The sequence below is a fragment of the Columba livia genome, chromosome 15 (genome assembly GCF_036013475.1).
Source record: "Columba livia isolate bColLiv1 breed racing homer chromosome 15, bColLiv1.pat.W.v2, whole genome shotgun sequence".
NCBI lineage: Eukaryota > Metazoa > Chordata > Aves > Columbiformes > Columbidae > Columba > Columba livia.
This window is the reverse complement of record NC_088616.1, coordinates 3,542,895-3,560,261: the sequence shown is the minus strand read 5'-3', so window position 1 is coordinate 3,560,261 and position 17,367 is coordinate 3,542,895. Positions and strand designations below refer to the sequence as shown.

Below are 17,367 nucleotides of genomic sequence, written 5' to 3'. Positions count from 1 at the left end.
CCAGCATGTTGAGCTTTTGTTAAAAAAATCTCCTTTTTGTGGGTTTAGCATTTTGGAGCACCAACTAGACCCCTTTGTAATCAGTATTTAAAGATAGGCTTCAAGGATTTATGTAAATAAAAAAATACTGGGTTTGTGTGATAATTTATATTTTCATAATATGATATGTTTTGTGTCTGGTATGAGAAGCAAGTATGTGTGTGCTTTCTCATTTATTCTCAAGTGAGTAGATAAAGGAATAGCTTGGAAGTGGAGCTCAGGTTTTCTGTAAGTGCATTGTTGTGTTAGCAAATCAAGGAACTTTGCAGTAATGTTGATATTAAGTAAATTAATTTGAAGTTAATGTGTTCCTGACTATTAAGTGTTTCTTTTTGCATCTGTAATGCTCTATGTTCCATAGACTCCTGAGGTGAGGTAATAATTCTTCTTACTGCCTCTCATTCCCAGAGTTCTGCTGTTGAAGTAAACTTCATTCCCAAGTTTGCATGATGTAACTCATTAGTGAGAAATAGATGTCCACAGATGCAACAATTTATATATGACTTCAAATAAATAGGCTAAAACATGTGAAGTAGTGTAGTATTAATTACTCTCTTTAAACTCTCTCTCTCTCAGGAAAAATCCTTACTATACAGATTGCTGTGGAATGAACGGCTCTGATTGAATTGTCTGTTGTCTTCGGTTGTTCGCTGTTCCATTAACTGATGCACGCTCAGAGCAGGGACTTAGTTTTTGCTGTGTCTTTTGTTTTGGTGACCTGATAATACATATAGTGGCAGAAAGGGAAGTTTTTTCATGACTTGTATGCGGTTTTAGAAAGCCCTGGGAGTTCTTATAGGTGGTGAGACTTAAACTCTTCACTGTGGATCATCACACTGTCAGTCTCCATGGAAGGAACCTTGAGCTGTGATCCTCAGATTAGTTGAAGAGGATTTGCAGGTGCTCTTTGACTTGCTTCTTAGTGCCTTCTGTTTGGTACGGCACGTGACCAGGCAGTTTTGGTTGTAGGGGACAGCTACGAATCAACTTTTCACAGAATCACAGACTGGTTGGGTTGGAAGGGACCTCTGGAGATCATCCAGTCCAACTCACTTGCTCAAGCAGGTTCACCACATCACACAGGAATTCATCCAAAACTTTTTATAGAATGGTGCTAATCTGAGCAGTTTCTGTTCTGGATTTGGAAAATGAGTATTGATTTATGAGAGGGGGAAACCAGCGTGAAGAGGGAGTGAAAATTTTTTATTGAAGAGAAGAAGTGTGAAAAGTCAATCTTCTTCTCCTGCTATCTCTTTCCTTTTTCTTCCTCTTTCCTCTGCTGTCTGGTAGGTTAACCTTAACATGTTGTAGGCGTTACCACATTGCTGATTGGGGAGGGAAGGGAGCATGCTGTCTATAAATCTTATTAATACTGTGAATTTGCAAGAGTTGTTTACCTCTCGGGGTCCTTGTGCAGCACTCAACGCAGTAAAATAGTTATTTGATGATTAATCAATATCAAGATCAGGAAGCACACAGCATTTTACCATAACAGCATAATAAACTAATCTGAAATAGCTTCTGCTCCTGCGTGGCTTATGAGGATGGAGCATGTCTTGCACCAGGTCCTGTGAAGCTCTAGCCAACTGTGTGGCAGCTCAGTGGTTGGAGAAGATTCCACAAAGCAAATTTTGCAAATTTACGTAAACTGCAAATGTGATCAAACTTCTTAAAATTGAATTCATGCATGAAAAGGGTTCTGAAACTAATATCTTGTTTTGTCTTTGTAAGTCTGATAAGTAGTTGGACCAATCTGATAATGTGTGTTCAGATAATGGCGTTTTACTCTACAGCTGCATGTTTGCCTTGTGCAGTGATTGGCTTTTTTAGAATAGATAAAATTACAGAATAACAGAATGTCAGGCATTGGAAGGGACCTCGAAAGATCCAGTCCAATCCCCCCGCCGGAGCAGGAACACCCAGATGAGGTTACACAGGAAGGCATCCAGGCAGGTTTTGAATGTCTGCAGAGTAGGAGACTCCACAACCTCCCTGGGCAGCCTGGGCCAGTGTTCTGTCACCCTCACTGAGAAGTTTCTTCTCAAATTTAAGTGGAACCTCCTGTATTCCAGTTTGAACCCATTACCCCTTGTCCTATCACTGGTTGTCACCGAGAAGAGCCTGGCTCCATCCTCCTGACACTCCCCCTTTCCATATTGATCCCCATGAATGAGTCCCCCCTCAGTCTCCTCTTGTCCAGCTCCAGAGCCCCAGCTCCCTCAGCCTTTCCTCACACGGGAGATGCTCCACTCCCTTCAGCATCTTGGTGGCTGCGCTGGACTCTCTCCAGCAGTTCCCTGTCCTGCTGGAGCTGAGGGGCCACAACTGGACACAATATTCCAGGTGTGGTCTCCCCAGGGCAGAGCAGAGGGGCAGGAGAACCTCTCTGACCTACTGACCACCCCCTTCTAACCCACCCCAGGTACCATTGGCTTCCTGGCCACAAGGGCCCAGTGCTGGCTCATGGTCACCCTGCTGTCCCCCAGGACCCCCACTAAATTGATGGGATTAGTGGTTTTTGAAATGCGATTTCAAGTCTGGTTTTGACATAAACTTTTGAAAATTACTTTAAACCAGAAACCCCAAAATTTTGTTTTAGAAATCTATAGTGTTTCCTGGAGCCCTACAGTAGCTTCACAAAATTGGTGTTCTTGCATAATAGCTGCTTGAAATCTTTGGGTCTGTTGCTTAAAAATTGGCTTCTTCAACTTCTAAACCCCTGCATTGTATTAATAAGATTCATAAAATTTCAACCTGAATTGCTGAATGAACTTTAATGGAATCCAAAACAATATCATAGGCTGCCTCAGGGTCAGGACATGCAAACTGCTTTCCACTAAATATATCCCAGGAGTTTTGATTAACTCCACTTTTCATGGGAAGGTTGATAATATGGACAATCTGTTTTCATTCCCAAACGCTTGTGATTGTATTGCCCAGATAATCCTGAGTGCTCAGGTGTTGCTCCTGGTTTTCAGCAGATTGCAGTATAGTAATATAGGAGCTGTGTTTAATAATCTAAACTCTTGCAGTTTTAAAATGATTTGAAATTTTTCTGATTATGTATTTTACTAATTACTTTCATAATTCTGCAGCTCTCTCACATCCATCCTTTCTCTTTATTACTATATCAAAGGAAAAAAAAAAAAACAAGGAGAAAAGCAGTGGTGATTCTTGGCTTGTTGTTTTTTATTAGAATTTGTCACCTCAGCCTTTTTTTTTTTTTTTTTTTTGTAGGATAAGGGGAACTAATATTTAATCTTTAACTAATCTTTGATGTAACATCTTACTTCGGGGGGAAAAAGAAAGATTAATAAATCATCTTAGAGAGTCCTGGTCATTGCCCATCAGACTGATCTGAGTCTGTAGGGGTCTCTGCAGCCAGAAGGGATCCAACTTTTCTGGTTGGGCTTGCATGTGCCTCTGCCCAGATGACCCTTCCCTGTCTCAGCTGCTGTGTTTGTACCTGCTGCTTCTGGTTCTCCCTTTTTTTGCCCATCACTCCTCTAACTTCATCATACCCCAGAGACATTCACTAGGTGGCCATAAGAAACACCACGGGACACTGGTCGTGTAATTTCTAGTCCTGTGTTAACAGATGCGTAAGCGTTCGTTAACTCACCTGGCTAGTTATGGATTGGTTGCGTTTGTTACATACTCTGTTCAACAACTATTTTTCTTTCTGTATCAATATTAAAAGCAAATTTTAGGATTTGAAATGTACAATGGTTAGATGTAGTGAGTGTGTGTTTGTGTCTACATTGAGTGACAGTGACGAAAGACAAACCTCTGGTGCACGTGAAAGTGGCAGGAGCACATACTACTTGTGATTATATTTTCTTTTAGGTACATGTATCATGTTTTGACCAAAAACACAACAGTAACAGATCACAACCGCAACCTGCTGGTAGAGACTATTCGTTCTATAACAGAGATCCTGATATGGGGGGATCAGAATGACAGCTCCGTATTTGAGTAAGTACTTCAAAGCAAACTGGACTCTGGTTTTGTTTTTGAAGAATGATTAGAGTTGCATAGAGATGTAGTTCAAAAGGTTAGCACTTCTAAGACTGTATTTTATGAATGTGGGTAGAAAACTCTGTCCTGTAGTAGACAAGTAAGCAGGATTGTATTTTTATACAAAGAAACAAAGAATTTGCTTCTGTTAACAGGAAAGTGCTCCAAGTCCAGAGCCCCTTTCATGTACTGCTTTTATTCATCTCTCAAATCATTGATATAAATACAAAATCTAAGCTCTTTTAGGGCCCGGATTTACTCAGTACATCTGTTAATATCATATGACTTTAATTTATTCACTTTATATAAGATACCACAAATATCTTATTCTAGCTATGATATTTAGAGTTTTTGTTCAGATGTTATTTTAATCCTCGCAAAATAGTGTGATAGAAGGAGCTTCAAAACAAATATTGAGAAATTGAATATACTAAAATAAAATAAAAAGGCCCTGATTTGTTGACACCCCTTTTCTGTGTAATTTGAATGTTTAAGCATCCTTGTTAGTATTTAAGGCTTTCAGAAGATAGTCTTCTGTTGTACAGGTAAAACTTTGCAGAATAATTCTTCGTAAATGTAGAACATACTGTTTGTCAAACTTGCCTAGAATTTTCCCTGATCCTAGTAAAATGATGTTCCTGTTAAATACAGCAAGTGACTTAATGACACCTCTATTTTATTTCAGCTTTTTCTTGGAGAAGAATATGTTTGTTTTCTTCTTGAACATCTTGCGTCAGAAGTCTGGCCGTTACGTGTGTGTACAGCTCCTGCAGACTCTGAACATCCTTTTTGAGAACATCAGCCATGAAACATCACTGTGTAAGGGTACACTTTTAAACTGTTTAGCATTAAGTGATGAAGATTTGGTTGAATTCACAGTATCACAGTATGTTTGGGATTGGAAGGGACCTCAAAAGATCATCTAGTCCAATCCCCCTGCTGGAGCAGGAACGCCCAGGTGAGGTGGCACAGGAACATGTCCAGGCGGGTTTTGAATGTCTCCAGAGAAGGAGACTCCACAACCTCCCTGGGCAGCCTGTTCCAGTGCTCTGTCGTCACCCTCCCTTTCATTTAGCAAAATTTAGTGCTAGTGCCCCTTCACAAAAGAACTAGATGAATACCTAACAATATTTTAAATTGAATGCTACTGAACATACAGTGCAATTTGACTCCAAAATACCTTTTCATATAAATTTTCAGTAGTACAAAAGGAGTTGTTTGGTACTACCAAAACATTTATTTACTATATTTCAAGGAGTCCTTTAAGTCAGCAAATTAGTTGTGATCTGAAATGTTTGCTTTGCTGCTGGAGATAACTGGTGTAGAACTTGTACTGGGACCATTCTGGCATCATTGGGACTGGCATTCCGCCACGTACATTTACTTCAAGGTGTTTAGAAATGTATAAGAGGATAGAGAATTAATAGTTAAAGTACTCCACAAGTACAATGAAGAGAAAGTAATATACAAGCCTTTCAGAGTTCATGACTGTGGGAGAAAAATAGTTGTCTGAAGTGTTATTAGCTGCGAAGCCTATATAAATTGAGAGAGATGAAGTATATTCTCGGTTGTCTTGTTCTTGGGAGCAAAGACCTTTGTAGGGAACAATTTCCTTTTATTGCCACTTGAAGCCGTCACTGAAGGAGTTTGGCTAAAATTTGGGATCTTCAAGTACCAGGTAGTTCGTTGCTAGCTGGCACTTTCCATACAGCTAGTTAGCATAATGGTCTTTTTCTTTCTGTTAACCCGTGTAATGTCTCTTGTTTTTCAGACTACCTGCTCTCTAATAACTATGTAAATTCTATTATTGTCCACAAATTTGATTTTTCTGATGAAGAGATCATGGCATATTATATATCATTTTTGAAAACTCTTTCCCTGAAACTCAATAACCACACTGTACATTTCTTTTATAATGAGGTAAGTTGAAAAAGAGTTGCAGTATAATGGTAAGAGGATTTTAATTAGAAATTGATAGTAATTTGGCACATATTCTATTTAGTCTCTTGTCTCAGCATGTCCTGCATTTATTCGTATATAGGTAATATCAGTGATTGAGAATTCATTTGTGGGGATCTCTGCAAAAGCATGATAAAGAAGGTCTTTGTCCTCGTACAACTATAATAAAGTAAAAATCTGAAAGTTTGTGTTATATCGGACTGTTTCAGTAGTTCTGGAGTCTGCTTGCCTGGGGATTCATCTTGTTTATGCCTTGTTTTCTTGTGCTTTTATAAACAAGAACTTTTCTGTTACACCACTTGGTTGTAAGAGGCTTAGTCAAAGTCCAGAGGTTGAAATGGATTTTTCCATTCCACTTTTTGCCAGAAGAGGGCATTAAAGCACCGAATATGTGCAGCGTTAACATGGGAAGCTCTGGCACTTAAAGCGTTTAGTGCAGACCTACATATGCAGCTGACTGTGCACTGTAGAATCATTTTGATAACTTAAGATGAAAATATCAGAGTAATACATGGAAAGTATTTTTCGTAGTGAATCCAAATAAATATTCTGTACATGTTTTGGTTAATTCATAAATACTCTCTTTCCTCTTGTTACAGCACACTAATGACTTTGCTTTGTACACTGAAGCTATTAAATTTTTTAACCACCCAGAAAGCATGGTCAGGATTGCTGTTAGGACTATAACTTTAAATGTCTACAAAGGTATGCTTTTTATATATTTAAAAATGCATGTGTACAAAATGCTTGTTTCATTGTAGTTTAATTTTCAATTATTTCCATCCAAGGGTTTTCTGTCCATTTATTAATGAGATTAGAAAGCTTAGGATGTTGACTTCAGATACACATTTTGTTTTTTATGAAACAGGACCCCAAAGCTATAGTATCTACTTGTATATAGTATTGTTTCTTCACAGGTGAAACTGGTTACAAAAAAAAAAGAGTATCAAGCGTATGCAAGGAACTTTAGGTTCCCTTCAACAGAGATCAGAATGTGACTGTGTTTTAACAACCAACCAAAAACCCCCACCAACTCCAAAACCAAAATGCTTTAAGAAGGTCAAGTATTTTTTTACTGAACATCTTGAGCTTTATGAAGTGTGAAGCAGTAACCTTGCTGACCATGTCACTTCCTTTTGGATTTGAAGTGCACTAGAATGTGACTGTAGAACTCTGTGGTCCTGCAGTCACTCCAGTCTAAAGAAGAGCTTGTCCATTCCCAGAGGTGTGCAGTGAAGGCCAGGAGGCTGCAGTCGCACATTCCTGTGTTGGACATTCCAGTAGCATCTAAAGAAAAAGCAAACCAAACAAACCAAACCAAACTTCACCGTGACAACAGTTAAGGGCTGCAACAGGCTTTCCAAAGCAACTGGGGCATCTGTGCTGTTTGAGCTCTTCAAAACAAGGCCCTTAGCAACCTGGTTGGACTTTGAAGTTAAGGCTTCTTTGAGAATGGATTTGAACTAGACAACATCCAAAAGTCACTTCCCCCTAAATTTTTCTTGGGTCTATAAAATCTGTAATAGACAGAAAATATTACTGTGATCTCTGTAGAAAAAATGGTGCGTATTCAGAACTTTTCCCTCTGAGATGAGCATGCTGTAAGGTAGCATGTATTATGGAATACGTTCATGCAGGGCTTCTTATTCTTTAATCCATTTTAAATTATGTTTTGAATTTACACAACTTTCTATCGATTAAGTAGCAATTTGATGACAGTCTTCATTATAGAAGAATGTAAGATCATTTTGAAAACAATGAACAGTTGGCTTTGCAAATAACTGGTCGGCCTGCATAGCAGGTTCTTTATAGTGTTGATTGCGAGGGACACGTCTGCCTTTTGTATGTTGAGAAATGGGCACTTGTTTTCTACTTCAGGGAGCTGTGAACCCAGGTACGAGCTCACAAAAAGAGCAAAGTGCAGGCTTCATATCCTGTTTGTTATATATTTATGTAACTAAGTATTTTTATGGTAGAAAAAATGTTCTTATCTAGAATTTTCATTGAATGTTGTAGTGATATGGAGGATAGGGTTGGAAAAACACAGCTCAGATGTTCAGGTTATGTAGTTTTCTGACTATCCGTTTGCATATGTGCTGATCTAACACCTGCCTTTTAGTTTAGATGCTTTGTGCTTTAGCTTTTTAAACCCTTTGGGAGGATGTCACTATCCCAGTTCCTAATCCTGTTAACTGTTGTCTGTTTCTTTTGCCCTTCCTTCACTGCTGATTCCTGTGTTCCCTAATGCAGTGTCATGTAAGTCTAACTAGCTTGACTTTCAGCATTACTGCTTTATTCTTATGCTTTTTTCTCTTCTTTTTAATAAAGAATGCGCTAAAAAACCTTTCTGAATTCCACTACATTTGTTTCTCTTCAGATCTATATAAATATATCAATATCAGGCTCATTCAAGCCAGTTAAGAATTGATATGATGCTTTTGTAGATGTCCATTTCATGCGTAAGATCATGTCAGGTATATACTCATATGAAAAGCCAGCATGTAATCAAAATACAGAAGATACCTTGTGTTTCTTAAAAATCAATTGAAAAAAATTGGCAACTGATTTATCTTTTTAACAATTTCTCTTCAGTGGACAACCAACCTATGCTGCATTACATTAGAGATAAAACTGCTGTCCCTTATTTCTCCAACCTGGTTTGGTTTATCGGAAGCCACGTGATAGAACTGGATAACTGTGTGCAGACTGATGAAGAGTAAGCTTTTACAAACACTGGGTATTGAATGGAAATGCTTTTCTTGGGTGTTGATACTCTCCTTGCTTTGTCATAGTGGTCCAGTTAAGTTAGTTTCCTTGTAGACAGTTGAAGCTTTTCATTCTTGCAAAGATTTTCAGTGTTTCTTTGAAGTAGCAGCGGTTAGTGCTGTGTGCCCTGGCTGTGCTAATATTTGTACAAGTAAATTAGTGTTTGGCAACATGCTTTTTCTTCCACTTTGTTTTAATTCTGCTAAATTCAGTAGATATTCAGAAGACACAAAAGGTACTTTATGCTTCTTAATCTTATGAACTTTGTCCTTTTAGTGTTCTTTTTCTATCATGTTGGTAGAACAGCTTTCTGAAAAGGCTGTAGGAAAAAAAATTAAACTGGAATATTTACTTAATATGTGACATGTCAGACCTGAATTTCCTGTGTAATGTTCCACTATCAACTATAGAAATATTTTGTTGATCCAGGTTATTCTTGGTTTGCCTTCCCACCCCACCTTAGAGTGGGTGGCTGTTCCTTGCTTTCTTGAAGTGGAGAGGTAGATGTTAAATACAACATAGATTTATTTTTTTTGAAACAAATCTTACTTTGTTTTATGGTTGGCAGTGGAAATCAAAGTTTTGTGAAAACATTGCTTCTGAAATCTTGGGGGAAAACTTGATATGGGCATCCTAAAGCACATGTAATCCCGAATGCTGTTTGATGGCTTCATTAGTTGACTTTGCTGAAAACATCATCTGTGGGCAGTCAGTCTGCACAAGGTGATCTGTGGAAGGAATGCACATGAGTTCTCTCCTTAAATTTGTTAGACTGATGATTATATCTGAGACTTTCTTCCTACTCTTTTTCAGGCACAGAAATAGGGGCAAACTGAGTGACCTGGTAGCGGAACATCTTGATCATTTACATTACCTTAATGACATCCTTATCATTAATTGCGAATTTTTAAATGATGTGCTGACAGACCACCTACTTAATAGACTCTTTCTTCCACTCTATGTGTATTCGTTAGTAAATCAAGATAAGGTAAGCTGATAGATGCACACATGGAATTTTTAAAGGTATTATTACTTTCAGTATGCACAATGATCTGTTCAGCAGGTGTATTCTGTAGTAGGGTTAATGCTGCTGATATCTGTGTTTGTGTGTTTTACATGAAACAGTTGAAATGAGGTGACTGTAGGGCAGATACATTGAGCCTGAATTAAAGGGCAGAACAGACGAAATTTTACTCACCAAACAAATACTGTTTTGGATGACTTGGTTGTTAAATGCTAACAGTAGTGGAGACAAGCAGAGGTGTGCATTTGGAACAGGGTTTAAATCGATGCTGGGAGACGTGCAGTTTCCTTTTCTGATACAGTAACTTGTCTCAGGCTGAAAGCAGATTATAATACCTTTTCCCGGTATATGTGCAAATCTTCCGTGGTGTAAAAACTCACTCCAGGTAGAAAATAGAAATTTTTGGGTTTGATACTTGATTCTCCTATTTGCAGATAAGCTGTGTTTGAATGTGGTGTAGTTGAATTTGTTGGTAAAGCATAGCCTTTAAATTTAGTGGAAGGCTAATTTTTAATGGAACATAAACTGTTATTTTAAAACCTGTACAGGTTCCTGTATTCACCTGTCTTTAAAAAAAAAAAAAATTACTTAACTGTTTGTTGTTTGGGTTTGTTTTTCCCCCTCCCTTCTCAGTCTTCTGTAGTTGTGCTTGTTCTTAAGAGGCACGACGCTTAATGAATTTCAGCATAGTTTCATTAACCAGAGGGCAGGTTTGTTGCAAGTTAATGAATTCAGTGTGTTGCGTGTGCACTGAAGACTGAATAACAGTCTCAAAGGCCACTGAAATAAGGTGAAGCAGACTTCCTGACTTCTGTTTTCATTTCAGCTATTCCAACTCTTTCCATTCATGCATGTACAAAAATCTGCTTATTCCCTTGTTTTTGGGCAGATGTGTCTTATCATGAGGTCAGATATATCTGTGATTGTAAAACTGGGCTGTTCTTAATTCTTGAGATAAATGATAAATTTATTTGGTGATGGTTTTTAAAGTATCACCAATTTATTTTTAGAAACATTTTCCTTACTACTGATATATAAATTTAGCACTGTTGTGCTCAAGTTATACTTCAAATATTTTTGTCCAATATGATTTACTTTAGAGAAGCGTCTGTCAAGAACGTGTTTTTATTACATGGGTAATAGTTAATTGTTTCTGAACAGCTAATTTTTAGAGCAGACTTTAATGAATGTTAACTGAGAAGTACTTTTGGAAGGAATCGCAGCACAGTGAAAACCAATATACTTCTCAGATACTCATCTGTTCAGTTTAAGTTACTGAAGTGACTATGAAAGGCAGTAATTAACAGTGATTTTCCTAAGCATGTAGAGTAAGGGATACGCTTATTCAGAGTCTTAATTTCAAATAGTTTACAAGAAGTGGATGTTTAAAAGCATGCTGATTTCTGAGCATTTTGTAGCAGATTATGGAACAATAGAATATTAGAAGTTCTGTTTTGAACAAAATATTGAAGTGTAAATGTTTGTATAAATAAATCAGCATTTTTCATAACATTTTTCCATAGAGTGGAGAGCGTCCAAAAATAAGTCTCCAAGTTTCTCTCTATCTTCTTTCTCAAGTAAGTATTTAAATATTTTGTCGTATTTCAGAACATGTTTTGCATGTTTATGATCTATAAGTTACTGTATTTTCATCTGTTTTGACAAAGGCATTAAAGACAGTTCGGCAAACAAAGTTTTAAACCTATGAATTAAAAAAAAGGGCAGCGAGATCACTTGTCTTTTTATGGACCGACCAAATAGCTTCTTACTTGAGGTGACAGCATTCTGAGGATCCCACAGGACAAGGTGTCCTTTAGCGCATTCAGTGATTATAGTTTACATACACCATCTGACAAATGGTGTATGATGGAGCCCTGTAACACACTAGGACAGAATTTAGCAAAATTGCAGGTGAAATTTACATAGATGCTGTATTGCACTTTGAATCTGTTGAACCTATGGGAGATTCCAGGTTTGATCTTTTTCCTCGTAGAAAAAGAGAGGGAGCAATGATCTCATGGGGTTATTTTGATTGCTTTTTAAAGAAATAAACAACCAACCAACCAACCATAGTTCATCACTGCATGCTAATAATTGCCTCGCTTTCAAAGGTCTTGAATGGGTCTGACTTCAATCAGGAAACCTGTGGAGGTCAAGTTTAGCTAAATATTATCAAAGCAATAATTAGGTTTATTGATTTGGGGATTTTTCAGCTAGAACCGCTGTTTAGGGATCCAGCTTTGATATTCCTGTGAAGAGAATGGATGTAAGCTGACGTGAGGCTCTTGTGGCTGGACCTGAGGCGGGTCTGTCCAGAAGGCAATTGTTTGCTGGCCCAACCGTGCACGCCTTGCCTCAAAATAGTGGTTGGTGTAAACAGAGTACGCTGTTAAAACCCCGAAGCACATCTGGATAAGTGCTTTAGCATTATAGGCAGTATGGCCCTTATTCCTGTGTTAATGTAGCTGCTTTGTGGCTAGACCATAATTCATTGTGATTTCAGAGCCAGGAAAGCTGCTTCTGATCCATTTCGACTTATTGCATGACATTGACTCGTGAATCACTGCAAAGTACTTGTGTGCACAGCGTGGAACGTGCTGGAGTCCCACCAGTCACTGCATACAAGAAAGCTGGTGTATCATGATCAGTTTGTGTGGTTTCTCCAAAAACAATGTTTTGGAGTAGTTTTAATTTGAGTTCCTTGCTAGAATATCACACAACTTTCATTGAAAAGCTGATGAGGAGAGAGAATTCACACTTCTTACCAGGAAGGAAGAGTATGAAAAACTATTAAAATCAGATAGCTTAAAAGGTAGAGAAGGGTCAAATACCTGTAGAGAGGGTTATGGTCTCTTGTGTTTTGAAGCAGATTTTACGAACTCTTGCTGTTGCCAGTTGTACTTTACTGTCTATGTAAACTTAAGATACCAGTTCAACGAGGTCAAAGACGTATATTCAGTGACTGAAACTGTGAAACTGTATGTGTTTTGTAATATATATCTGATATTTCTTTCTACCTTTCCTTTAACAGGTTTTTCTAATTATACATTACGCCCCTTTGGTGAACTCATTGGCTGAGGTTATACTTAATGGTGACCTCTCAGTGTTTTCTTCTAAAGTTGAGCAAGATGTACAGAAAAACTCGGTAAGTGGCCAACTAGTCTTTAATAATTTTTTTAGAGGCAAAGAAAATATTTGAAAAAACTCAGGTATCTGGAAACTGGTGAGCTAAGGCGATTGTTTAGGAGAGAAAAGCAGCAAGAGATTTCAACTTCCCTTGTTGGATATGATAGCAGCAGAATGCTCTGTGCAATTTATGGTTTTAGGTTCTCATCAAGGTTGCAATACTTTTGTGCATGCATATATATTCATTTAGTGGTATAAGAATGTGCAGGACACAAATTAGAATAGTTGTTTCTGTGGGGGGCAGACACCACAAAGGCTTCCATCATATTGATGGGACATTTTTGTAATCCAGTCTTGTGCTTTCAGTTTTTGTTACCAGCTCTTTGGTAGTGAAATAGAAATGAGTCATTGCAACTATCCTATGAAATGATGTTCTTACGCAACTTGTAGCAGAAATGACTTAGAAAATACACCTAGCCTTATGGTAAATCCTTTGAATATAGAGGGAAATTAAGATTTTTAGTCTGAGTATTCCCAGTGTTTTGGCAGTAAAAGTGACCATCTCTGCAAGTGTACATCGGTGTGCGTGGGAGAAGGTAGAGCAGCCAAGAACAGATGGCAGTGCAGTCACTGTGTCATCGCCGCTCTACCTTCAGATTCAATCCTGTGTACATGTCGCTAGGTGCTGTTGTTACTGGTTTTTATGTGTGTCAGGTATATGATTTTTTTTCTCTCTTGTGGGTTTCATAGTCTTTGAAATGCTTGCATGTTACTTTTTAAAGGCCTGTTTAGGGATGGTAATAAGAAGAGGATGTGACGTTATTTGGGTTAAAAGGCATCTGACTGTAGTTCTGTTTAAACACCGAGCATGTCCCCTAACATCTGGTTAAAACATTTAGTTACTAACTGAATGTTTAATTTATAACAAGCAGTAGATGGGTTCTTGTCCACGTTCTTTCCCAGCAGTGCCTGTAGCTCTGGGAGTTTCAAGGGGGAGATACTTCAGCTCTTTCATGGCACAAGTCAGCTTTTCTACATTTCTTCCCACTGTGCAGTGGAAGGTGTATGGGCTGATCTTAGCCAGCAGCTTTTGGATTCTCCTGTTTTGTACTGTTGACCTTGATGTTTAGAATCTAATCTTCTTTAGAAAAAACTACAGAGGGATAGTGGAGCTGGCTGAATGCTTTAAGATCAAGGAATCTCTTGTTTGAGCGAATGTCTGACCCTGTGCTAGCTGGGGACTGAATGTCGTGTGTGTTGTGTGTGCCGAAGCAGCTTTGTTATTAGGAAATTTGTGGTGAGAGGGTGGGGCAGCAGTTGTTGCAGAAGTGAGTTTCTCTTTTCCCCCGGTAGTTGCTGTACAGAGTTGCAAAATATCTGTAGCATGTTTGTGTGCTTGCACTAATGTTATTAGGGGTTTCCTAGAAACGTCTGTTCACCTATTCTCTTACATTTGTTATACTATTTCAGTTGCTGCCTTCTTACTGGTCTTGAAGATGTGTCTTAATGGTACATAAACTGTGAGTTCTGTCATACCTGAACAGGTAGTAAATAGGAGGGGTATTGGCTTTGTAGGATAAACACTTAGCAGAACTACTAGAGATGAAGCTCTGTTACAGGGGGTGCGAAGGGATGCCACTCTTGGTGGATGAGGAAAGGAGTTCCATGGGAGAAACTTCGATTTCTAGTGAATTCAAACATATTCTTCATTGCAACCTTGGAGGGGGAAGCCTGTGCTGTCAGAAAGTCTGCTGGTGGAGGTTGGTTATTTGCATAAAGAGCAGGGAGTGACCCTCAGGAGAAGAGCACCGTGCCTTCCTTCCCACACAGGGAGCTACCGCAGGATGGTTGGAGTTGGAAGGGACCTTTGGAGATCATCTAGTTCAACGCACCTGCTAAGGCAGGTTCACCAGAGCAGATCAAGTAGATCAAGTGAGCTGATCACAGTTGTTGAATATGAACAGCTACTGCATATATATTTCATGGTGTTTTCTACTGATGTACAACTCAGTGCAGTGAGGCTCAAGTCAGTTGTAGATACGGAGGTGTAGACAACTTGAGTAAAGGTCAGGTAGGTTCTTGTTGCTCTATGATAGGACTTGTCAGAGCATGGAGTTGATACAGAGCCGTCTCAGGGGCTGGTCTTTGCAAAGTTACTACTGTGGTGTGTTATGTTGCAGAGAAATTAGAAACTTCTGTTGAGTAATGGAAGCTATTTCAGAAGCTACTTTAGAATTTCTTGTTCTGGGGTTAGTAGAGAAAAGTGATGAGCAAGTTCTTTATTTTACTTTTTGACTGAGTTTAGAATTGTGTTTGTTCTTACGTCAGGCCCAAATTTATCTTTTACTACTTCCTATCTGTTATAATTTCCCATGCTAATCATTCTGATACTCATAAGCTTTTTGTTTTGAGCATATCTCTGTGTGTTATGGTAAGCCCCAGTTATCTCTAAACCCCTGCTCTGTGCCTAACACCGCTCCTCTCTTGTAACTCAGATGTCGTGATATATTTAAAGTGTGTCAGTTTCTAACTAATATGTAGTTTCTAAAGCCCTCATAGCTATATTCATCTTCCTAGTAAGATGAATTAAGGTGGAATGGGATGTAGAGAATATGGACTGAGATTACCAGAAGCAGGGACACGTGTCTTTGTGACAGGAGACTAAATGAGTAAAGAGAACTTAACAAAACTGAAAGCTGGGAAGGGTTGCTGTGTGTAAATACAACACATCCAGGGTTATTTAGGGCAAAAGAGCAATGGTAGTTGGCATGACAGGAACAAATGGTACTTTTCACTGGAAATCAATTTGTGGAAAAAGTCACCAGCAGATCTAACTACTCACAGCTTATGAATTGGCAATAACCTGCCTGTGGAGATGTGCTGAACATCATTGGGCAGTAATGATTCCCAAACCTCCATTAAACAGGTTCTCCACCTCACAGTACAGCAAATCAAGATACGCTTTTCTTGCCATGTTTTATTAGTATGTTTGTAGGTGGCATCAGAAGAAATACTCTTCTGATGAGAGTTGAATATGTGTAGCCGGCAGAACGTATTTAAGCTTGTTAGCAGTCGTCACGCCGAGGTTTACCTTGCTTCCTGTGAAATCTCTTTTCCTGCATAATTCGGATGTGGGCCAGTTCTACCTACTTCATGTTTCTTGGTTAACCTACTTTCTCCTTCCTGTAAAAGTTGTTACTGGTACTGCCTTATTTTACCAGCACACATTGTACAAGATAAACCGTAACTGAAAATATGGTTGAAAGACATATTAAAAATATAAAATAGCAGTATCTCAAACTGTATAATCAACTTAGGTAAACTATATTCTATGTAAATTAATTTTAAGTCTGATTTTAGAATGTTTGAAATGTATAGCCTTGTTATATTTAGCAGAACAGAATATATATGTGGAATTTATCTCAACATTCTTTCTTGAGAGGGGCCAGACCATAGTTTAGTGCCTATGAGCACATTGCTGTCTAGTGGTCTCTGCTGTTGCAAAATATTAGAAATGCAAGGGTGTCACAGGTATGTGGTCTTCACGAAGGAAGTAGCTACAGGATTCTGGGAAGCAACTGTGAGAAATGAATGCAGGAAAGGGAAAATGCATTCTGCAACTTGCATTCCACTTTTTTTCCCCGAAGAATAGGACTTAATGTGTTCTTCCCTTTTCTTCTGACTTTTCTGACCAGAAGCCATCAATAAAAGGTAATCTGGTTGTCCTTCTGGTTGTTTTATAACCTTCTTATGTTGCAGTTTGATCAGACTAAAAATAGTGAGGTTTCCGGGGGACATAATAGTGGTGAGTTCCACATTGTGGGGGGTTTTTTGTGTTGTGAAAGATTCTTCCTACTATATGGTTTGTTTCAGTGCCAAGTGTAAGGTGACTTATGCAAGATTTCTATAAAAGGCTTTTTAAAAAGAAGTCAGAAAATTCAGAGAAACATCTTGGCCTTCTGATTTGTAGAAGGCTTCTTTCCAGGTCTTTTCCTAATCTCTTAATCTTTACGTACAGTTGTGCCTTATGAAGTGGAGGGAGGTATTCTTCCAGTCTCTGAGGTCTCTGATGCACTCACCTTCAATGCTTATTGTACTTGAGTCACCTGAGGCAAGGAATGGGATCAGTTTTGTATTTAGTCTTGCTTAGTTTCTCTCACTTGCTCTTAAATTGTTAACTCTTTAACCAGCATCTAAATGCGATTGGAGTATTGAGGTCTGAAAGGTGATGGAGTTTCTGTAGCAGTGTGTGCTGGCAGGAAGCCCTCACACCATGCGTTTCACTTCTGAGTAACTGCGAGGTTTGGCTGATGGGTGTTTGTAGCTCTGGGTGAGAGAGAACAGGTACTCTGGTAATCCAGCTGGCAGGCCTGGCAAGGGAGAAGGGAGCTCAGAGCATCACAACTCACAATCAATCCACAAAATTGTAGGAAACC

The 17,367-nt window shown here is 38.6% G+C and overlaps 1 protein-coding gene across 21 annotated transcripts in view; it reads left to right on the top strand.

The window, feature by feature from the left end:
* The window catches only part of CLEC16A (C-type lectin domain containing 16A), a 170,462-nt gene that overhangs the window by 3,940 nt on the left and 149,155 nt on the right, over positions 1 to 17,367 (top strand). For all 21 annotated transcript variants that reach the window (XM_065030473.1, XM_065030478.1, XM_065030477.1 and 18 more), the window contains exons 2-9: positions 3,886 to 4,014; positions 4,742 to 4,875; positions 5,828 to 5,976; positions 6,615 to 6,720; positions 8,608 to 8,731; positions 9,595 to 9,769; positions 11,329 to 11,382; positions 12,837 to 12,950. In XM_065030473.1, the coding sequence (XP_064886545.1) occupies positions 3,886 to 4,014; positions 4,742 to 4,875; positions 5,828 to 5,976; positions 6,615 to 6,720; positions 8,608 to 8,731; positions 9,595 to 9,769; positions 11,329 to 11,382; positions 12,837 to 12,950 (985 nt within the window). The remainder of the gene's footprint in view (positions 1 to 3,885; positions 4,015 to 4,741; positions 4,876 to 5,827; positions 5,977 to 6,614; positions 6,721 to 8,607; positions 8,732 to 9,594; positions 9,770 to 11,328; positions 11,383 to 12,836; positions 12,951 to 17,367) is intronic.